At 35.5% G+C, this 17,525-nt stretch overlaps 1 protein-coding gene across 3 annotated transcripts; it reads right to left on the bottom strand.

Moving 5' to 3' along the window:
• Window positions 1–5,006: 5,006 nt before the first annotated feature.
• LOC110696013 (E3 ubiquitin ligase BIG BROTHER-like) lies at window positions 5,007–16,634 on the bottom strand. 3 transcript variants are annotated; one of them, XM_021873274.1, is made up of 9 exons: window positions 9,770–10,180; window positions 9,439–9,544; window positions 9,188–9,336; window positions 8,828–9,062; window positions 8,000–8,034; window positions 7,543–7,587; window positions 6,260–6,384; window positions 5,536–5,644; window positions 5,007–5,447 (listed from the first exon to the last, which is right to left on the bottom strand). In XM_021873274.1, the coding sequence occupies exons 3-9, from the start codon at window positions 9,323–9,325 to the stop codon at window positions 5,391–5,393; spliced, it is 744 nt and encodes a 247-aa protein (XP_021728966.1). In that variant the 5' UTR covers window positions 9,326–9,336; window positions 9,439–9,544; window positions 9,770–10,180; the 3' UTR covers window positions 5,007–5,390. The 3 variants fall into 3 exon arrangements, 2 of the variants coding, with proteins under 2 accessions (XP_021728966.1, XP_021728967.1); XM_021873275.1 differs by lacking the exon at window positions 9,770–10,180 and adding an exon at window positions 9,637–9,743; XR_002506238.1 differs by lacking the exons at window positions 5,007–5,447; window positions 5,536–5,644; window positions 6,260–6,384; ... (3 more) ...; window positions 9,188–9,336; window positions 9,770–10,180 and adding exons at window positions 13,454–13,518; window positions 13,659–13,883; window positions 14,202–16,634 and having other exon boundaries at window positions 9,442–9,544.
• Window positions 16,635–17,525: the final 891 nt, after the last annotated feature.

Genomic DNA, 17,525 nt, shown 5'->3' with positions numbered 1-17,525 from the left:
CAAAACTTGTGTAGTTTGATAGTTTTGTTGTGGTTTGTGTGAGTTGTGGGTTAAGCTCAATGGAAACCCTCACGAGATAAAAACTCGTCCTCTAAGGCGACTTAGAGGTTTAAATTGCTTCTCACTTGTGCTAAAAGTGATGATGGCTGTCACCATGCGGATTTGTGTATTTATGCTTCCTCCTTGTTGCCTTTCCTTGGATTGATGTTAGCAAGTCGTTTTCCTCCTTTGATTCGACATGTTTGTTTTGCTCGAGGACGAGCAAAAGCTTAGCTTGGGGGGATTTGATACCTTGTTATTTGGCATGATTTTAGGGTACTTTTGAACCTTGTTTTCGTTATTAATCGACATCAAAGTTCATTTTTTATCCTATTTTTATGCAAATTTTGTACCATGCATGCTTCACCGGTTGTTTGTGTTTTTGATGTAATGTAGCTATTTTTAGCACTATGGAAATGATCAAGCATGAGTGAGAAAGGATAAGGGCAAGCTTGGTTGATAGAGCCATGGAGGAAGAAGGAGGAATGCCTTAAAGGGAAATGAAAAGCTTTTGGAGAACCTTGAAAGGTCGTTTGCGTAAGCGTCAACTTCAACCAACCATAACTTTTGATCTTATCAACTTTTTGAAGCGATTCAAATTGGAGATTAAAGTTCGTCTCAAGAGCTTTCCAACGACTGGTCACAAGTCCATTTCCGACAAGAAACGTAGAAGTTACAGCTTCCCAAAGTTAAGCAGTCTAGGCAGGGCATCCTGCACGGACGTGCAAGATGATAGCACGTCCGTGCAAGTCTGCACGTCCGTGCCAAAAGCTGCACGTCCGTGCAGACCTTGGCAGAAGCTTCTGCCTCCATTTTAGCCCTCCTGCACGTCCGTGCCAAACTTAGCACGGCCGTGCTTAGCCTTGCACGTCCGTGCCAAATCTGGCACGTCCGTGCAGACCTGCAGTCGAACTCCTTCCTTGTTTTCTCCGTCCTTTTTATTTGGGGGTCATATAAATACCCCTTTAGAGCTCATTTGTACGGGGAGGCAGTTTTTCAGAGCTTTTCTCTTAGTTTGTAGTCTTAGAACATTAAATTCTCAAATCATTAGTTAGTTCTCAATTATTAGCTTGGAATTATTCAAATTCAATCATTGTAGAAGACAAAATCCACCATTGTTGCTCACCTTGAAGCTTCATAGTAACCATTTCTTACTCATCTTTTCTACTTCTCTTTACTTTGTTGTTAATTATTTGCTAGTTCTTGCATGTTTTGGATTGTTAATTAGCTTAATCCTTAGTTTGAATTTGTTCATGAATTGCTTGAAATCTTTAATTGCTTTAACCCCCATGGATTGTGAGTAGTCTAAATTCTAGGGTTTGGGCAAAACCCTCAATGTAGTCACTAATTACTTGTTGCATGTGCTAATTTGGTTGTTGTGGGATGTTAATTAGTTGAGCTTAAGTGGTTTAATTGCTTAGTTCTTGTATATGGCCATTGCTAGAACTATTTATCCAAGCTTTCTCAACGAAGGATCGAGAGATGAACTTGAGTTAGCTCCCTTATGCTTGATTGACCCGAAATGCCATGAGAATAGGGATTACCGGTCAAGGGAATGTTTATGTCATCGTGATTATGCTTTAACACTTGTTTTATGCTATGTAACCACGAGAGTAGGTCGTATTCATGATTCAAGTAATCCCTCTAGCTTGAGAGAGTAGTTGGGTGCTTTAGATGACTTCCCCTAATTTATCCCATTAATTTACCTTGATTGTTGCATGCTAATTGTGATTTGTGATGAAGTTGAGTGGTATAACCCAAGCCCTAGATTCCTCTTAATATTGTTAACCTCCTCTTAGCTTAGTTGAATTGTGTTAGAAGAAGTTACTAAAAAACCAACCCAATTTAGAATTCGTTTAGCTTATTTAAACGGTAGTACTCGGTGGTTGATTCAACGCCTCTCTTGGGTTCGACCCTTTCTTACCCTTACTATTGTCAGTGAGACCAAGATAGGAATTATTATCTTTGGTAGGCTCGACGACGGCCTATCAAGTTTTGGCGCCGTTGAAGAATTATATCACAATCTTGCTTAATTGAAGAATTAGTTAAACACAATGTTAACTGAAAAAAAAATTGATAACAGGACTGAATTAACTAACCATGTTTCCATCAATGACACATAGATCGCCTACATCGAAAGGATGCACCACTAACACGAAGATGATCCCTTGAAATAAGGTCTTGCAAGTGTCTCCGAACACAAAGGTTGCAGCTAGTACTGGTGATATGATGAGTAGTAGTATTTTTGTGGTAGCCAAACCAGTAACAAGCAACCACAATATTAATGTTACAGAAATTAGTAGACTGCTTATGATTTTGTTCAAACAATCAACAACTTCTTTGGCACTACTTAACGTATTTGCAAGGAATACACAATTGTTGCTTGCCCTTTCCTGATCAATATACAAACATTCCACAGAATCAAACTACTAATTATCCAAATGCTAGCACATATATACATAAAATATAACGCTAGATAAACGTACACACAAAAAGTTAAATGTATTATTTTGACATAAAATAATTGATGATGTACAACATACCACCCAGTTTTCGAGGCTTTTTTCAAGTGAAGCCTCATCGCAAGGATCCACAACTTCACGAAGTTGACGCTCAAAATATTCCCAATCACTACTGTTTCTACACATGAATGATATTTGAAATGGGTATTAATACATTTAGTAATAAAAACGATGAACCACGCATATATTAGGATATACATAATTATATTTTCACCGACACTACTCCATATAGCAACGTACGTGACGATTAATTCTGAATAGGAATAACGAACTAAGAATAATAGAGGAGAAAAGACACACCACGTACCTATGATCATCGTCTCGACTAAAATTCTTCAAACTCTCAAAGATGTCGAAAGTAAACTTCTCCTGTAACAATGTTTTCTTAGCTGCCAAAAAGTATCCAGCCACCAATTGTGCACAATACAAAGTGTTTCTTTGCTGCTTTAACAAATCTTTTTCTACTCTTTTCTTCTTGTTACTAGACAATTTCTTCACATTAACACCATTAATCCCCCAAAGACAAACATCCACCTTATCGGATTTTCTTTGGTAACGTCCATCAAGAGTTATAACCCGAGTAGGAAAAAAGATGTTGCATAAATCTGAACGTAATCCTTTAAGTTCTTCCTCATAATCCCCACTACTTACTTCTTCGTTTCCACACTCGTACAAAAGGTTGAAAATGTCGTAGTTGTGGCAACCAAAGACACCAAGGAAGTACAACTGCTTACCTCCTTCTATGATTTTAGAGTCCAATCGATTATACAACGAACGAGCCTCCCATGACAGCAGTACACATGTTTTGATCAGCCAAAAGAACGAGCAACCTACAAAAGTTATACAAGTCCAAGTTCCGAATTCCAAAAGATGCTTAGCATCGGATGTTCTGTTTAGGTGGGAGCCAAAATACAACAACCAAGTAAATAACAGTAGCAATGAGCTCAATATAAAATTGATGCTATGTTTCATTCCATTCGCACAATACACAATATATTTCTTGCGGAAGAATTTTTCTATTAGTAGATACCGTCTTGATTTTTTATCAATCCCTGGATCAAGATTTTCACAAACAAAATCCTGCAGAAAACAGACCATCATATGTGTAGACAAACTAATGACATTGTAGGCGATGAGAACAAAAATCGATACCTCAATCCAATTGCGTGTGTACAATCCAAGTATTTTGTGGTGCTTGAAAGCAGGAACATGTTTCATAACCTCATACTCCGTCAACCAAAAAATCAGACAGTCGAGTATCTCAAGTACTCCTTCCGGAACATTTAGGCCACTTTCTCTGTGATCTGATGAGACTAGTGGTATATAGTTGATGGTGAATAATGAAATGGCGTAGCTCAAAGCATAGATGCCAAATATCAAATTAAACAAGTTCAACCAATTTTCTATTGGCAAACCAATAAGCATAACATGTTCTAAGAGTGGAGCGTGTTTAGTAAGTGCAAACAATAACCATAGTGTACCCAAATAGAATAGCATATCTAAGAGTATCCAAGTGCGGACAAAGAGCTTAAGTTGAATGATTTTGTCATAGTCATTACCATACCTAAAAAGTTGAAGTAATCGTAACACTAAAAACGATATCCATAGCATTGGTAATGCAGCAATGGCAGCAAAAATTGAGCAAGCAATGAGAAGAATCAAAACAAGTGCTCCCACTACAGCAGCAAGACATGCAGTACTAGCATAAATCAGCAGCCTTATACAAACAACAACTACCTTAGACCGTAAACATGGCTTCTTTTGGACAGATGGGGATGTAGTAGCATGATTATGATCTGCTGGAATAATTACGACAGAGGTATGAACAGTTTCGAGTTGGGCTGTTGGGGTTGGGCTTGCAGGTTGGATCTCATCGGAAGTGGATTGTTCTTGAAGTTGGCTCTTCATTGTTTCTGATGACACACGCTACGACATATCAGAAATGGAGCTACAGTCTCTGAATTTAGATTTGTGATCAGTGGACTGTTGGAAATTAACTAATCATAATACTGATAGGAAGTTGCTGATATTGCACATGAATTGCTGTTATCCTTGTACTATAGCCAGCCAACTGGTGCAGTGATTACGTGCGTTTATAATTGAATAATACAAGTGCATCAACAATATTATCTAAACATAGTTGACAGTCAATTTATGCTTTCAAGGGTCAATTGGCTGAGGAGCGCTCCAACATTTAGCCAAATGGGTTTGGCTGCATGGTCTAGTTCTCGTCGGATTTTTGATTGGGCCTTGTAGCTTAGGAAGGAAGGATCTCTGGGGCTGGAGCTTGAGCTTGGGCTTGGGCTAAGGAATAATTGACATCGAGGTTTGCCTGTGTTGCTGGGATTATTGGGCCATTGTGCAGCAGCAACATTATAGCCATTGGGCAGTACACATCTCCAATTCATAAATGGTAGAAATTTTAAAATTATCACTAGGAAGAAGTTGGTCATGGTGCAACACTGCAACATGTCTCAAACAACTAATCAGATTTGTGGCACAATTCCAATTTCCAAGCATTATACTACTGAGGAGCTCATAAATACCAATGTGCCATTAAAGGAAACTGACTGTACAAGTATTCTACTACAGCTTTTATGGAAATCATAAAATGCCCACAAAGACAAACCTCGGTCATTTCGGAAATCCATGTCCATGGATCCAAAGTCTATAATAGCTCTACTAATAAGTTCACTAGCATAAACTAACAAGTAATTACCTATTAAAGGAAAGTAAAAAACAAAAGAAAAATCTATAGGAGAGAAAGAACCACCAAGTCGAAAAAGAATAACGAATAACATTCTCTGCTTTTATGCTAGATCCCAGCAGCTATTTAAACTTTTTGGTTGCACCAATGAACACTTCTGTGTAACAAATCGGGCAAGCCTGGAAAAAGTCAAAATTGCCAGCAGCAATTAGAGAAACAGAGAGCATTTATATGTCATCAAATTATGAAGTGATGATGATGTTATACCTTATTGATGCTTAGCCATTTGGTTCCACAGCCCACATGATACTTGTGTTTGCAGGGAAGAGTTATTAGACGATCTCTACGTTTGTATTCCATCTGACAAATTACACATCTGCTTCAAACAGAAACACATAAGCTGTTAAATTAAGAATTTGTGAGTGGCATTGACACACAATATAGAGAATGGCATAAAATGAGAAACCAGAAACAAAACAGAGCAGATGATGTTCTGAACTACACAAAGGCATTCTTGAAAAAGGGAATATTGTAACCAAAGCTCAAAGTACATCTAGCATATAACAGAAGGCAATCCGTGACATAAATAATAAATATACTAGCACTGAGTCAAATTTGTGATATTAGCACACAAGTAACTTCATAAATTTTGGGCATGTTTTCTCTAAAAGGGTGGAGGGGGGGAATGTTCTGTTAGTTGCCCACTTGCCAGAACTCCAACAACCATTTAAACAAGTCGAATTATGTTGAGCTTAAATCACTTGTTGCGGCTGGAAGCTCTGCAATGTTTCTGTTCATCCTTTTTCTCCATTCTAGCTTTAACAAGTGTACAAATTTTATAATGGTATATCTACTTTTCCCCTGCTATATCCGCCATTGCAAATGAAGGAGAGATTAATAGCGCATGGATTATGCAAGAATTTTTCTGACAAGAAGCGCATAAATTTATCTTTCCAGAAAACAGGTGATAGGGAAGAAACTACATCATTACCTTTCTGATCGGCACCTTTTTCTTAAGAAACAGCATTTGAACTTTGAGATGGGGAGCAGGGAAATCTGTTCTTGGGAAAGACCTCGACTATGAGTTCCAACTGTTTCACCCAACTCAAGTAATTCCTGCATAATAATTAAAATAAAAGATACAAACTCATCAGAATTTTGATGAGGAAAATGGGGGACACCACTACCATCCAGAAAGTCTTTTATTATCTGAATAAACTAAATTTCTAAATACCATTCTATTATAGCCAATAACCTTCTGAACAGGAGTGGTCTAGCCATCTAAAGTACATTATGCAAGATAGATAAAATCCATTCAGAAATCACACAATAACCCCAATCCAGTAGCAGTCCTATGAGGGTAAAATTGTAATGGTAAAATTTTTACAAAGTCATGGACTTGGGTTGATAACAACTGCCTCAGATAAAATTCTGTTGTTGTGTATGTTAAAGCTTCATGATTATAAACCCTCCGACGAAATCGAGATTATCCAGCATTACAGCTTAACAATTAGTGTCATCCGTGAATAAAAACATAACTGATTGTTTAGACTGTTAGTGGCCATTTTAAAAAACTACCTTTTCTCACAATGAGGTCGTCCCGACACAAATTTTATCAGCAAATGTATGAACACACAAAACAGCCAAACTATCAGTGAAAACAGTACTGCAGTTTGAGAGTACAACTGTCATATAATAACACCAACTCTACATTCATATATCTTCTCTATATTGACAAAGGAAAGGCTGCAGCCGCTGCACCCCACATGTTTTCACATTTCCTAGATGGGACATCATAAAATTTCACAAGGTGATGCTGCAATTCCATCTCTAAATGTTCTCTTTTGAGCTCCACTTCCATACTTCACTGATTTAAATCCAGAAGCCTGGGGCTAAATATTTGAGGCTCTTCTATCTAGGCAAATCATAATTGGACTCAAATACTCATTTACACAAGCTTAAAAGTTAAGTCTTAAAACAATTCCACATCAAGAGACATGTAATTGTTCATACTACGTATATAGCTATAGTGGTCTTTTAATTAAGAACAGGAACTAATCTACAATTGTCTGGTCTGTAAATTACTAAATTACAGCAGCAAAATCACAAAACTTGATTTAGTATACTTATCATCCAAATAGATAAGGAAACAAGAAAGTATGCATAAAATGTACAAAGATATCACAAAAAAAAATTAATTAAATAAATAAATAAAAATAAATAAATAAAAGAAGAGGGATAGGGGGGGACTAAAAGAAAAGAGAGATGCCAAACCTCATAAGTCATGTTGTCTGGATCTATATGGTCTTGCCAAACAGCCTGCATAGAAATAATAGCATTAAATGATAATGTTCATGGACTTCATAATTTGAAGGGGCTAATATATCAATTAGATGCAGTTGTGTTAGCTTATAGTTCTCAGAACAGGAGCTCAAAAAGAAATTCTGCCAACATATTAAGATAAAATGACAAAATATAAGAATGAAAAGGGAAAGTACTCATATTGTTAAATATGGAGTAGTGAGGAGATTTATACAAATAAATTGTGATGTGTTGAATGTCTAAATATCTTTACCAAAACTTAAGAAACAACAGAAAATAATTTAGCTTGACATCATTTATCAACCTTAAACATGAAGTCACAGGAATCTCGTGAAGAACCAGAACTAGATACTCACTGACTATTACATAATTATGCAAATGGGGTCAATATATGGACATCAATTTTTACCTGGTAATCTTGAGAATTGTGATGACTCCTAGGACCTGAAAGTTCAAGAGTAATGAGTCAACATAATGCTTTAAGCAACCATAAAACTTGACAGAACAAAAGCTTGACAAGTCCTAGAATGAAAGCTACTCCAAATATCCAATAACATATTCGACATTAGGCCATTACAAACAAACCTACAAAATTTCGTAGTGTTTATTGCTTAAACAGATATAAATTGATAAATAATGCTTTGCTAATTTTCCACATTAACAGGCCACAGAAATTAGAATTTTATTGAACAAACAAAATCATGTTTGTTTAAGATCAATAAAATAAAGCAGAAACCACAATCCACATATGTTTCATGATTCAATGATAGCTAGTAAAGCTTTAATATATACTTCTGTGAATTTACAATACTTGTTCAACACTCTGCTCGGTAAATGTGGCAAACAAAGTAGCATTCTATGTAAACACATGCATAAACACAATCAAAGCTAATGATTGATCGTGAGATTCGTGACACATCACATGAGGTAATTGAGAAAGATTCTTGAACAGTAAAGTCCCTGTTTTGGAAACAAAATGCATCTTGTCCAAGACAATATGGAGTCAGAAAAACCATGCTACATCATTTGATTTTAGCCTGTTATCAAGAAGTAAGAGGAGTGACCACATGGCAACATTGCCTTGAATTACAGCCCACTTCCATAACACCAGGTTCCAACTTGAAATAGACCAGGAAACTATAACATGAACACCATTCAACATGACAGGAACCACAGAAAATTCTTGATACATACATCAGTCAGATACTATTTCACCAGAAAGGATTTTAAAACTTACAATCTCGACTGCTTGTATTTACATTCATGTTTGATGTTCTTTGCGACTGAAGATTTGCAGCAGCAGTCTGCTCACTAGAAGGGAAATCAGTAGGTCTTCTAGTGTATTCATCAATATCATCCTCTATGTGATCAAAAACCTCAAAAGACCGGCTATTACTGTAATACTGAGATGCCCCAGGATCTGAATACTCAAATTTATAATAACCAGCACTAACCGGTGAAAATGCAGTATCCTGCACCATTCAGAAACCCACCCCAATGAGCTAATGTATCAATTCAAGCAACTCAACACTTATACCGCAAAATCACCAAATTCAAATAAAAGAAATACACAAAAACAAAGTTATAGTATTAGCACCTGGATTTGTGTACCAGAAAAGATATAATTGACATGATCATATGTAAGACCAGCGAAAAAATCCATGAAACTTCCAGCACTATTGTAAGGAGCATTGCTCCCAACATAATGTGACTCCATATGTTGATTCCAACTCATTTCAACAAATCCTATAATCAACTCCACACCCAAACAAAATAAATAAACTAAAGAACACAAAAAAAATCTCAAACTTTGCATAAAAAAATGTGAAAATTAAGAAGAAAATTCACCTGTATGTATATATGATAAAGTTATTTCGACAAATTTACGAGCGTAGATCTATTCCGTGATTAGCAGATTGCTCAACAATGCATATCACCCACCATTCAAAATCACCTGCATTGTGTAATTTGAGATCAACATTTTGATTTCTTGTTCAGCCAATTTCATGAAAAAATAAAAAAAAAACAGTAAAAATAAAAATATACATGAATTTTGAAAACGGCACAACTGATCAATCAATCGAAAACGACAAAAAAATGGATCAAACAAAGAAGTAACAAGAAGAATTCAATCAATCAACATTAAATAAGTAAGAATCAAAAAAGAAAGAGAACCAACATTGATAAGTTTCTTGAAGTTGTTGTAAACTTAGAATACTCGTGAAAGAAATAGTTGTTATTTAATCTGAGATTCTTGAGAAATGTAGATGCTCTGAAGTTCACGCATCAAAAAGAGGAGAGAGAAAGAGAAAGAATTTAAGAAAAATGAGTAAATATTGTGATTGAGAGAGAAGAGAATTGAAGAAGAGAATCAGATAAAATTCAGAAACACACGCCAAAGTCCGTTACTCTGCTTTATTTCCAACTAAATTAATATTATACCCCACGCTATGTTCTCCATCTGTTGTTCACTTTACATTTTTTATGGCTTGCTTATAGTGAAAGTGATGTTGTGTGTGTATGTATGTATGCCTTACGGGGTGTCCGACTACGCGAGCGAGCCGAGCAATGATAAATCTATCTCTGGTCAATATTTGTTGAGAGTGGGTTACTAGTATGAGAATTATTATGGTTTTTTTCCAAAGGATGAGCAATAATTATTTGTAGCATATAGGAGTATCTAATAAAAGCATATCAAAATAAGGAATCCTATGTAAATTTTAGTATTTATTTTTATTTTTGAAAAATAAGTATTGTCATAATCTGATAATGTTATTTAGTGAATCTATGCAATTGGGATTAAACCAGGTATAAAATATGATTATCACTATTCAATAGCCCAATTACCAAGTATTACTAATATCTTAAGCTAAGTAAGTCATGGATAATGATAAAACCATGTTTACTGATCTATATAATAAGTATTCAAATGGTGGAATATTTTTATAAATTAAAAAAACAAGTGGGCCAACTAAATCAATCATGGGTTCCACGGAAAACACCTTAAAGACACCGTCGGATGTAATGATGTTCCATTATAGTCCTCGGATCTAGACTTAAGAACATGAACATACATATAGAAAGAAGTCACATTCATATATATGATCACCAAATCTACCTGAAATTCAACCCCCAAACACCTTCCAACTTCTTTTTTTTTCTTTCTCTCAAGTATAAATAGTTGGTGTCGGTTGACGTTAGAAAGGTAATAAATTCCCGCCAAACGTACAATTAACAAAACCAAAAAGGTTTTAAGTACAAGTGGTAGTAAAGAGTAGTTAGCAGTACTTTGTTTGGTTAGCTGTTTTCATGTTCATCATGTGGGAAGTCAGAACTTCTGGTTTGGATAACAACGTCCACCATTAGAATATATATGCAAAATCCATGTTGGAATATGTTTGGTAGATGATAATAAACTACACAGGATAGCAGTGATTAATTGATTAAAGTAGGTTTACAGAATAGTCGCATGACAATCTTTATGGTAATGTTTATTCATACTCGTTTATCTTTTAATTTATCAATTTTATTTACCATATAATCAGATACATGAAAATAAACACATACTTCATATAAAAATAGAGTGTTATCTCCATGGACATTTACAATATAACTTTTCATATAAAAAATCTTGTATAAATTCAATATCCTTATTGTATTTTATTAACACCTACCAAACAAGTTGTAAGGTATGTTCATACTTGTTGGTTAGTTCCTTTCTCTTTCTGAGTTGCCCGAACAATTTCTTCATTTGGGCACTAATTGCAGTTGAGCTACTTTGGACTTTGGCCATAAAAACTTGCACAATTAAGACATCAATTAAAGTGAAAAGGAATCAGAATATTGTAAATTTATACGATAATTGATAATACTACTTTTCCCTTTAATTACTGTCTTAATTATTTGTACTCGTACACAACAAAATAACATATCCCCTAAATTATTTTTAATTAATTGAGGTTTTTGGCTAGTAATACAGTGGCAAATACTAATAATTGAAGAACAACTTTGATTTCTTCCAACCAATAGCTGAGCTGAGCAAGATCAATCATGAAAGACATCTCATATAATTGAAGTACTATGATTTAATCCTCCAAAAAGAGGAAAAATACAGCAAACATAAATTTAAGGTGTAACAAAATCATACCAAATTAGTCACATTGGTTTTGCATGCTTTCTACCCATTATCATTTGTCTTTCCATGCGGTAATTATGAAGGTATGGACAATGAATTATTGAATTGGCAAATTAATAAATATGTATGTTTTTTTAGGTTATTTACGATACCCCAATTATGCTTTTTATGATCCGGAGTAAAGTTTAGTCTTGAGAGAAAAAATGTCCTATGTATTTTTTCTATCCAAGATATATTAAAACATTCAAGTATAAATCATGCTCTTCATATTATACTCTATTCGATAAAATGACATATTTTCATATACTATATTTAATATCAATGCACACACACAAAATAATCAAAAATAAAAAATTGATCAAGAAAACAAGTATTGATTACAAGATTCAAATTTTATGTCAATTCAAGACAAACTTCAAATAAGGTCAACATCCTTTGCTCCTTTAAGAAGCTAGCTAGACTCTAAATAGCATAATTATAACCTTAACAACTATTTTTATTTTTTATATATAAAAAAAAGTAACCTAATCCATTGGAGACAAAGATGATAGTGGGCCATAAATAGTGTGAAAAAGAGGAAACCTGAAATGGTAATAATGGGCCACACAGTTGTAATGTATTAAAGGATGACCTAGCTATGGGCCCCCAAAGAGAATCATGCAAAGTACTTGTTAAACTAACTAATGTGGAAAGGTTCTAAAACATGTGGGGTTGGAAGAATGATAAGCTAAAACCACATGATTTAGCTTGGAATGAACCATAACCTAGCGTGCAAGTAAGGACAAACCATTTTTTATTCTTCTTCCTTTAGCTTTTTTTGCCTATTATTATTAAGGTTTCCAAGGTAAAAAAAGGCACTCTAAGGGTGCCTGATGCTACAAGCTGTTCCTTCTAAGTTCAATCATATGTGGGTACATGCACGCTTCAATGGTCGTCACATGTCATGCACTCGTCGTCCTAGACAAATCATATTTTGGTGATGAGTTATTCAATTTGGTTTCATCAAATTGCAAGTAATATCTATCTATTAACATTAAAATGGTATATCATGATCTAGTTTGTTTTGTCATATCTAATAGTGAGTTAAGAAAACTAGCATATAGTGATAGTAATCACAAGCTACAAGAGAGCTTTGGTTTAAGACGTTAACTAAAATAAACAGACAAAGCCCTGAATTATTGTATCATGAGCTCATTAGATTATCAAAACCCAAAAAAAAAAAGAAAACACCCACCCTCTCACACAAACATGCACACGGGTAAAATTAGCAGGGATGAACAGAGAAGGGAACAAGGAAGGGCATTTCTCTGTTTAAGGATGATCAAGGATAAGGGTAAAGATTTCTAAGTAAAAGTTATAGATATCATAGTTTCATGCACATACTAGAGACTCTAATCTGATGAATAAAGTCATTCATCTCATAACATAAAACAGTGAAAATGAGCAACAAAGGAATAAAGTAGTAAAAACTCAGAATCAGATGCCCTTATGACTGTAATGGGATGAAATAGAAGCATCAATCACAAGAGGGGAAGCGGAGAAAGGGGCTAAAAGTTACCAGTTTCCCATGTATTAGATCATGTAGCAAAAAGATGCAGGATGATCTGAAGACAGCTTTAGTTGGCTTGTACTTGAATTTGTTTTAAGAAAAAAAAACAATGGAGAGCAAGAAAATACTACTCCGTAGCAAAAATAAAATTTGAAGCTGCTTTATATAAAGACATTCACCTGAACTTGCAGATAAGGAAAATCAATCTTTGTCTAGAAGTTGTAACCCATTGTCAGAACATCCACTGCATAAGTAGTCAGAAATACACATGAATCAACAAGCAGTATTCAAGATCACATATTTTTAAAGCAGTAAAAAATACGGAGTAGAAGTTTTTAAGTACCAAATATGTACTACTACATGTTTAGAAGTAATTTTTATTACCTTTATATTTGCTGCATTATTAAACCAATTTAGTCAGCTGCAAACTTATGTCCTCAGGAATCACCTGATGAAATTTGACTGCTATCTCTTTCACCGTATTGCATGACTTTACTTCTATGATGCTCGATCCCAAAATCCAACAATTGACTAACCCTCAACGATTAAATTGTATACATTGAATCCATCCTTGACTAGAAAGCACCGAGCATCATCATTTAAATGCTCCTGAGACCGTAGAGAAAAAGGCCATAAGTTGAGGGATGGCCCAACAATTGTATAAAGCTCATTTTGCAGAAACTTGGAACAAATTGCATATAGACAGCGGAAATTTGACATAAGTATAAGCATTAAGCAAAAATGAAAACATTTTGTCAGTCAATCACAAGCAGATGTTCTTGAAATCCAGAAACCCTGCATTCGTAGGGAGCACTTAAAATTGAGTACAAGGAGAAAAGGATAACAATAGTTTACTGTTTTCCTTTTAAAAGTTTAAATTAAAGGAAGGCTCTGTGACCTTCCTGTAACAAAATTATTGTCATCTACCTCTCTGTTCAGTGGAATGTCTCCAGCCATCTTCCTTCATATTTTTCAGGTTGCTAAGTCACAGTCCTTCAAGCAACTGCAGCCAATCAAGGAGATGAATGAATAAGTGGAGAGATGGCCCAACCATTTTATTTCTTAGTAAGCCCACAGACTTTGCATAATAGACGCAAAACATGTAAGTTTGGAGGATACAAGAGAGTAAAGGAACTATTTTCACAGCCTTTTAACATTCTGACTAGCATAATTCTACAAAGAAACAGCAGTCCAAGATTTGCTGATACTCGAAGCAGTTTCAAGTAGTTCAAGTTGTTTGGTTAGTTGAGCCAGACAATCAAATATCTCTATGGATTGAGGGTGTGTCTTGTCTCTTATAGTGAATTCATGGACTACTCCATTGATCTCAATTGAGCTACAACCAGGAGTCTTGTCAACTCCTCTGGCCTTCATCATTTTCCTTACTTTTCTAGCTTTGTCCCACATTTCTGCATCCCCATACATATTTGCCAACAAAACATATATTCCACTATCACCAGGATCCAACTCAAGCAGTTTCAATGCAGCTTTTTCACCCATTATCACATTCCCATGCATACGACAAGCAAAAAACAAAGCACCCCATACAACAGCATCTGGCTCCATAGGCATACTCTTTATAAGTGCTTCTGCGTCTTCTAATTTTCCTGCCCTACCAACTAGGTCCACCATGGAAGAGTAGTGTTTAAGGTTTGGAGTAAGATTATATATGGAGGTCATTTCAGCAAAGTACTGACGGCCCTTGTCAACCAATCCCCCATGACAACAAGCAGCTAAGACTCCAAGGAATGTGATCTCATCTGGCACCAATCCAACATCAACCATTTTTGAAAAGTATGATAAAGCATCATTTGCATTCCCATGAAGGGCTAGGCCTCCAATGATAGCAGTATAGGTTAATGAATTCTTCGAAGCCATCTCATGGAAAACTTCAAGCGCCTTTCCAACGTTACCACATTTGGAATACATATCAACAAGAGCTGTGCCCAATGAAACATTCAAAGAAAGCTTCTTCTTGTTAATGTACCAGTGAATCCATATCCCAACATCAAGTGCTCCTAGTTGAGCACAAGCAGATAAGCAGTTAACCATAGTGATCTCATCAGGCGTAATATTTGTACCCTGCATTTCATGAAATAGAACCAAAGCCTCCTTACTATACTTAGCTTGAACATATGCTCCAATCATGGCATTCCACGGCACCACATCTTTCTCAGGCATCTTGTCAAACAGCTCCCTCGCCTCATCTAGCAACCCAAATTTAGCATATCCCACAACCATCGTGGTCCACGAAACCATGGTTTTCTTCCTCAAATTATCAAATATATCCTGTGCCGCCTTAAGATCCCCACATTTAACATACATATCCATCAACGCATTACAAAGTGGGACAGTTAAAGTCAGTCCACATTCACCAATAAGACGATGAAACTCCAACCCTCGACTCAAATCCTCGAGTTGTGCACATGATGAAACCATCCCAATCATTGTCACCTCATCCGGCCTTACTCCCTCCACCCTCATCTCCTCATACAGCTTCAACGCTTCGCAAGCCTGCCCACAATGTACATACCCATTGATCAAAGAATTCCATGTAACCAAATCTCTTACACAACTTTCATCGAACACATGGCGTGCATCATCCAAACGACCACAGGACACCAACATATGAATAATTCCATTATGTACAAACACATCTGAAGCTAAACCAAGTTTCAAAACATGCCCAAGAATTCCATAACCAATATAATTTAATGACAAACGAGCACAAACCTTAAAAATCAGAGGATAAGTATAATTATCAGGACGACACGCACTATTGTTCAACATTTCTTTATACAATTTAACAGCTTTAATTGGAATTAAACTCTCTGAATAACCCTTAATTGCAATATTCCAAGAAAAAACTTTAGGGTTATCAACAAAATTCAAAATTTTCTCACAATAATCAAGATCACCAGCTTCAGAAATTGCACAAAACGCAATCAATCGACTTGAAGCAAGCCCATCTAAGATGAGCCCAGAAATGATCATTTGAGCTTGAATCTGAAACAATTGCGCCATTGAATTGCATTTTTCGAGGAGATTGAGAATTGGGTTTGATTTTACAAAGGAATGATTGGTGTTCCAATTGCTGGGTTTTGGTTTGTAAGGTGAGAGAGAACGAATGTGGAGAAACGAAGGGAAGATCAAAGAGAGAGAATTTGGAAGATGAGAGAGAAATCTCGAGTTCAATATTATGTGGTTGATCATCAGAAAATTGGGGTTTTTTTTTTTTTGGAGGAAAGATGAATTTTTGGTGCCACAATTTTGGTGGTTTGAAGGTCTTAAAGGCGGGAATTTGAATGAAGGCCTGTAAATCTGTACCAGGCCAGAATTTTTTGTAACATGAAGGGCTCCATTAGATCAAAACCCCTCACGGGTCAACCCGGCCAAGGCGATTGTGTTATATTAGAGGGAGCCGATAGTGAAATACTAGTCCATAACACCCACAAAATAAAGATTTTTTTTTATTTTATAGTTGTAACTTTTGAATATTTTATATCTCTCAAATCATACCCCGAAGTTACAACTAAATAAAATCGGAGGTAATATATGACTTTGATAACGAAATCACGGAGTATAATTGTATATACTCGAAAAAATTAATAAGTTACTTTCGGAAAATAAATACTACGTATATTGAGTTTGACCTAACAATACGAATAAGAGAACCGAATATAAATTGTGATCAAAGTTAAAATGATATACCCAGGATTATATTGAACAACAATGTATGAGCATTGGAAACTCGAAAGACTACGAGTACATTCATATACAGAAATTCCGTAGATTATGGAATACTCCGTACTTATTTGGACATTTTACGGTTTTTGGCTTGTCTTTATTATTCTTCCAAAATGAAGGCAATAATAGATGGTTGATTCAGCAAACCATTGATACCTCAGATTGATAGATATGGAGTATACAAGTAGATGGCTGGTAGTTTATCTCATCAAAGGTAATACGAAGTACAAGTATTATTTTAATTAATTTTTACGTTCATTTTTCTGTACAACATCCCATTGAACATATTTTCATTTCTCCAACAAAACATTAAGCAACTACTGTACTAAACATTCTGGACAAAACGAATTGTTAAATACTTAAATGTGCTCAATAAACTAAAAATCCCCCGCAAAACAGAGCAATAGAGTCTCATAAAGAGAACAAAGCCACCTTGTATAAAACTTGCTAAAACAGCTCGAGTACGAAAACTCGGAATAAGGCATGTAATCAGTGAACCAAAAA

This window comes from Chenopodium quinoa, unplaced genomic scaffold (genome assembly GCF_001683475.1).
Source record: "Chenopodium quinoa cultivar QQ74 unplaced genomic scaffold, ASM168347v1, whole genome shotgun sequence".
Classification (NCBI taxonomy): domain Eukaryota; kingdom Viridiplantae; phylum Streptophyta; class Magnoliopsida; order Caryophyllales; family Amaranthaceae; genus Chenopodium; species Chenopodium quinoa.
This window is presented reverse-complemented; position numbering and strand designations above follow the sequence as displayed.

What these genes read in the sequence shown, in the direction of transcription:
- LOC110696013 (XM_021873274.1), bottom strand. Translation starts at nt 9,325, where the DNA reads ATGAGTTGGAATCAACATATGGAGTCACATTATGTTGGGAGCAATGCT. An exon ending in AAATACAAGCAGTCGAGATT is followed by an intron (nt 8,035 to 8,827) that starts GTAAGTTTTAAA and finishes TTGAACTTTCAG; the next exon opens with GTCCTAGGAGTCATCACAAT. An exon ending in CAGACAACATGACTTATGAG is followed by an intron (nt 6,385 to 7,542) that starts GTTTGGCATCTC and finishes ATTATTATGCAG; the next exon opens with GAATTACTTGAGTTGGGTGA.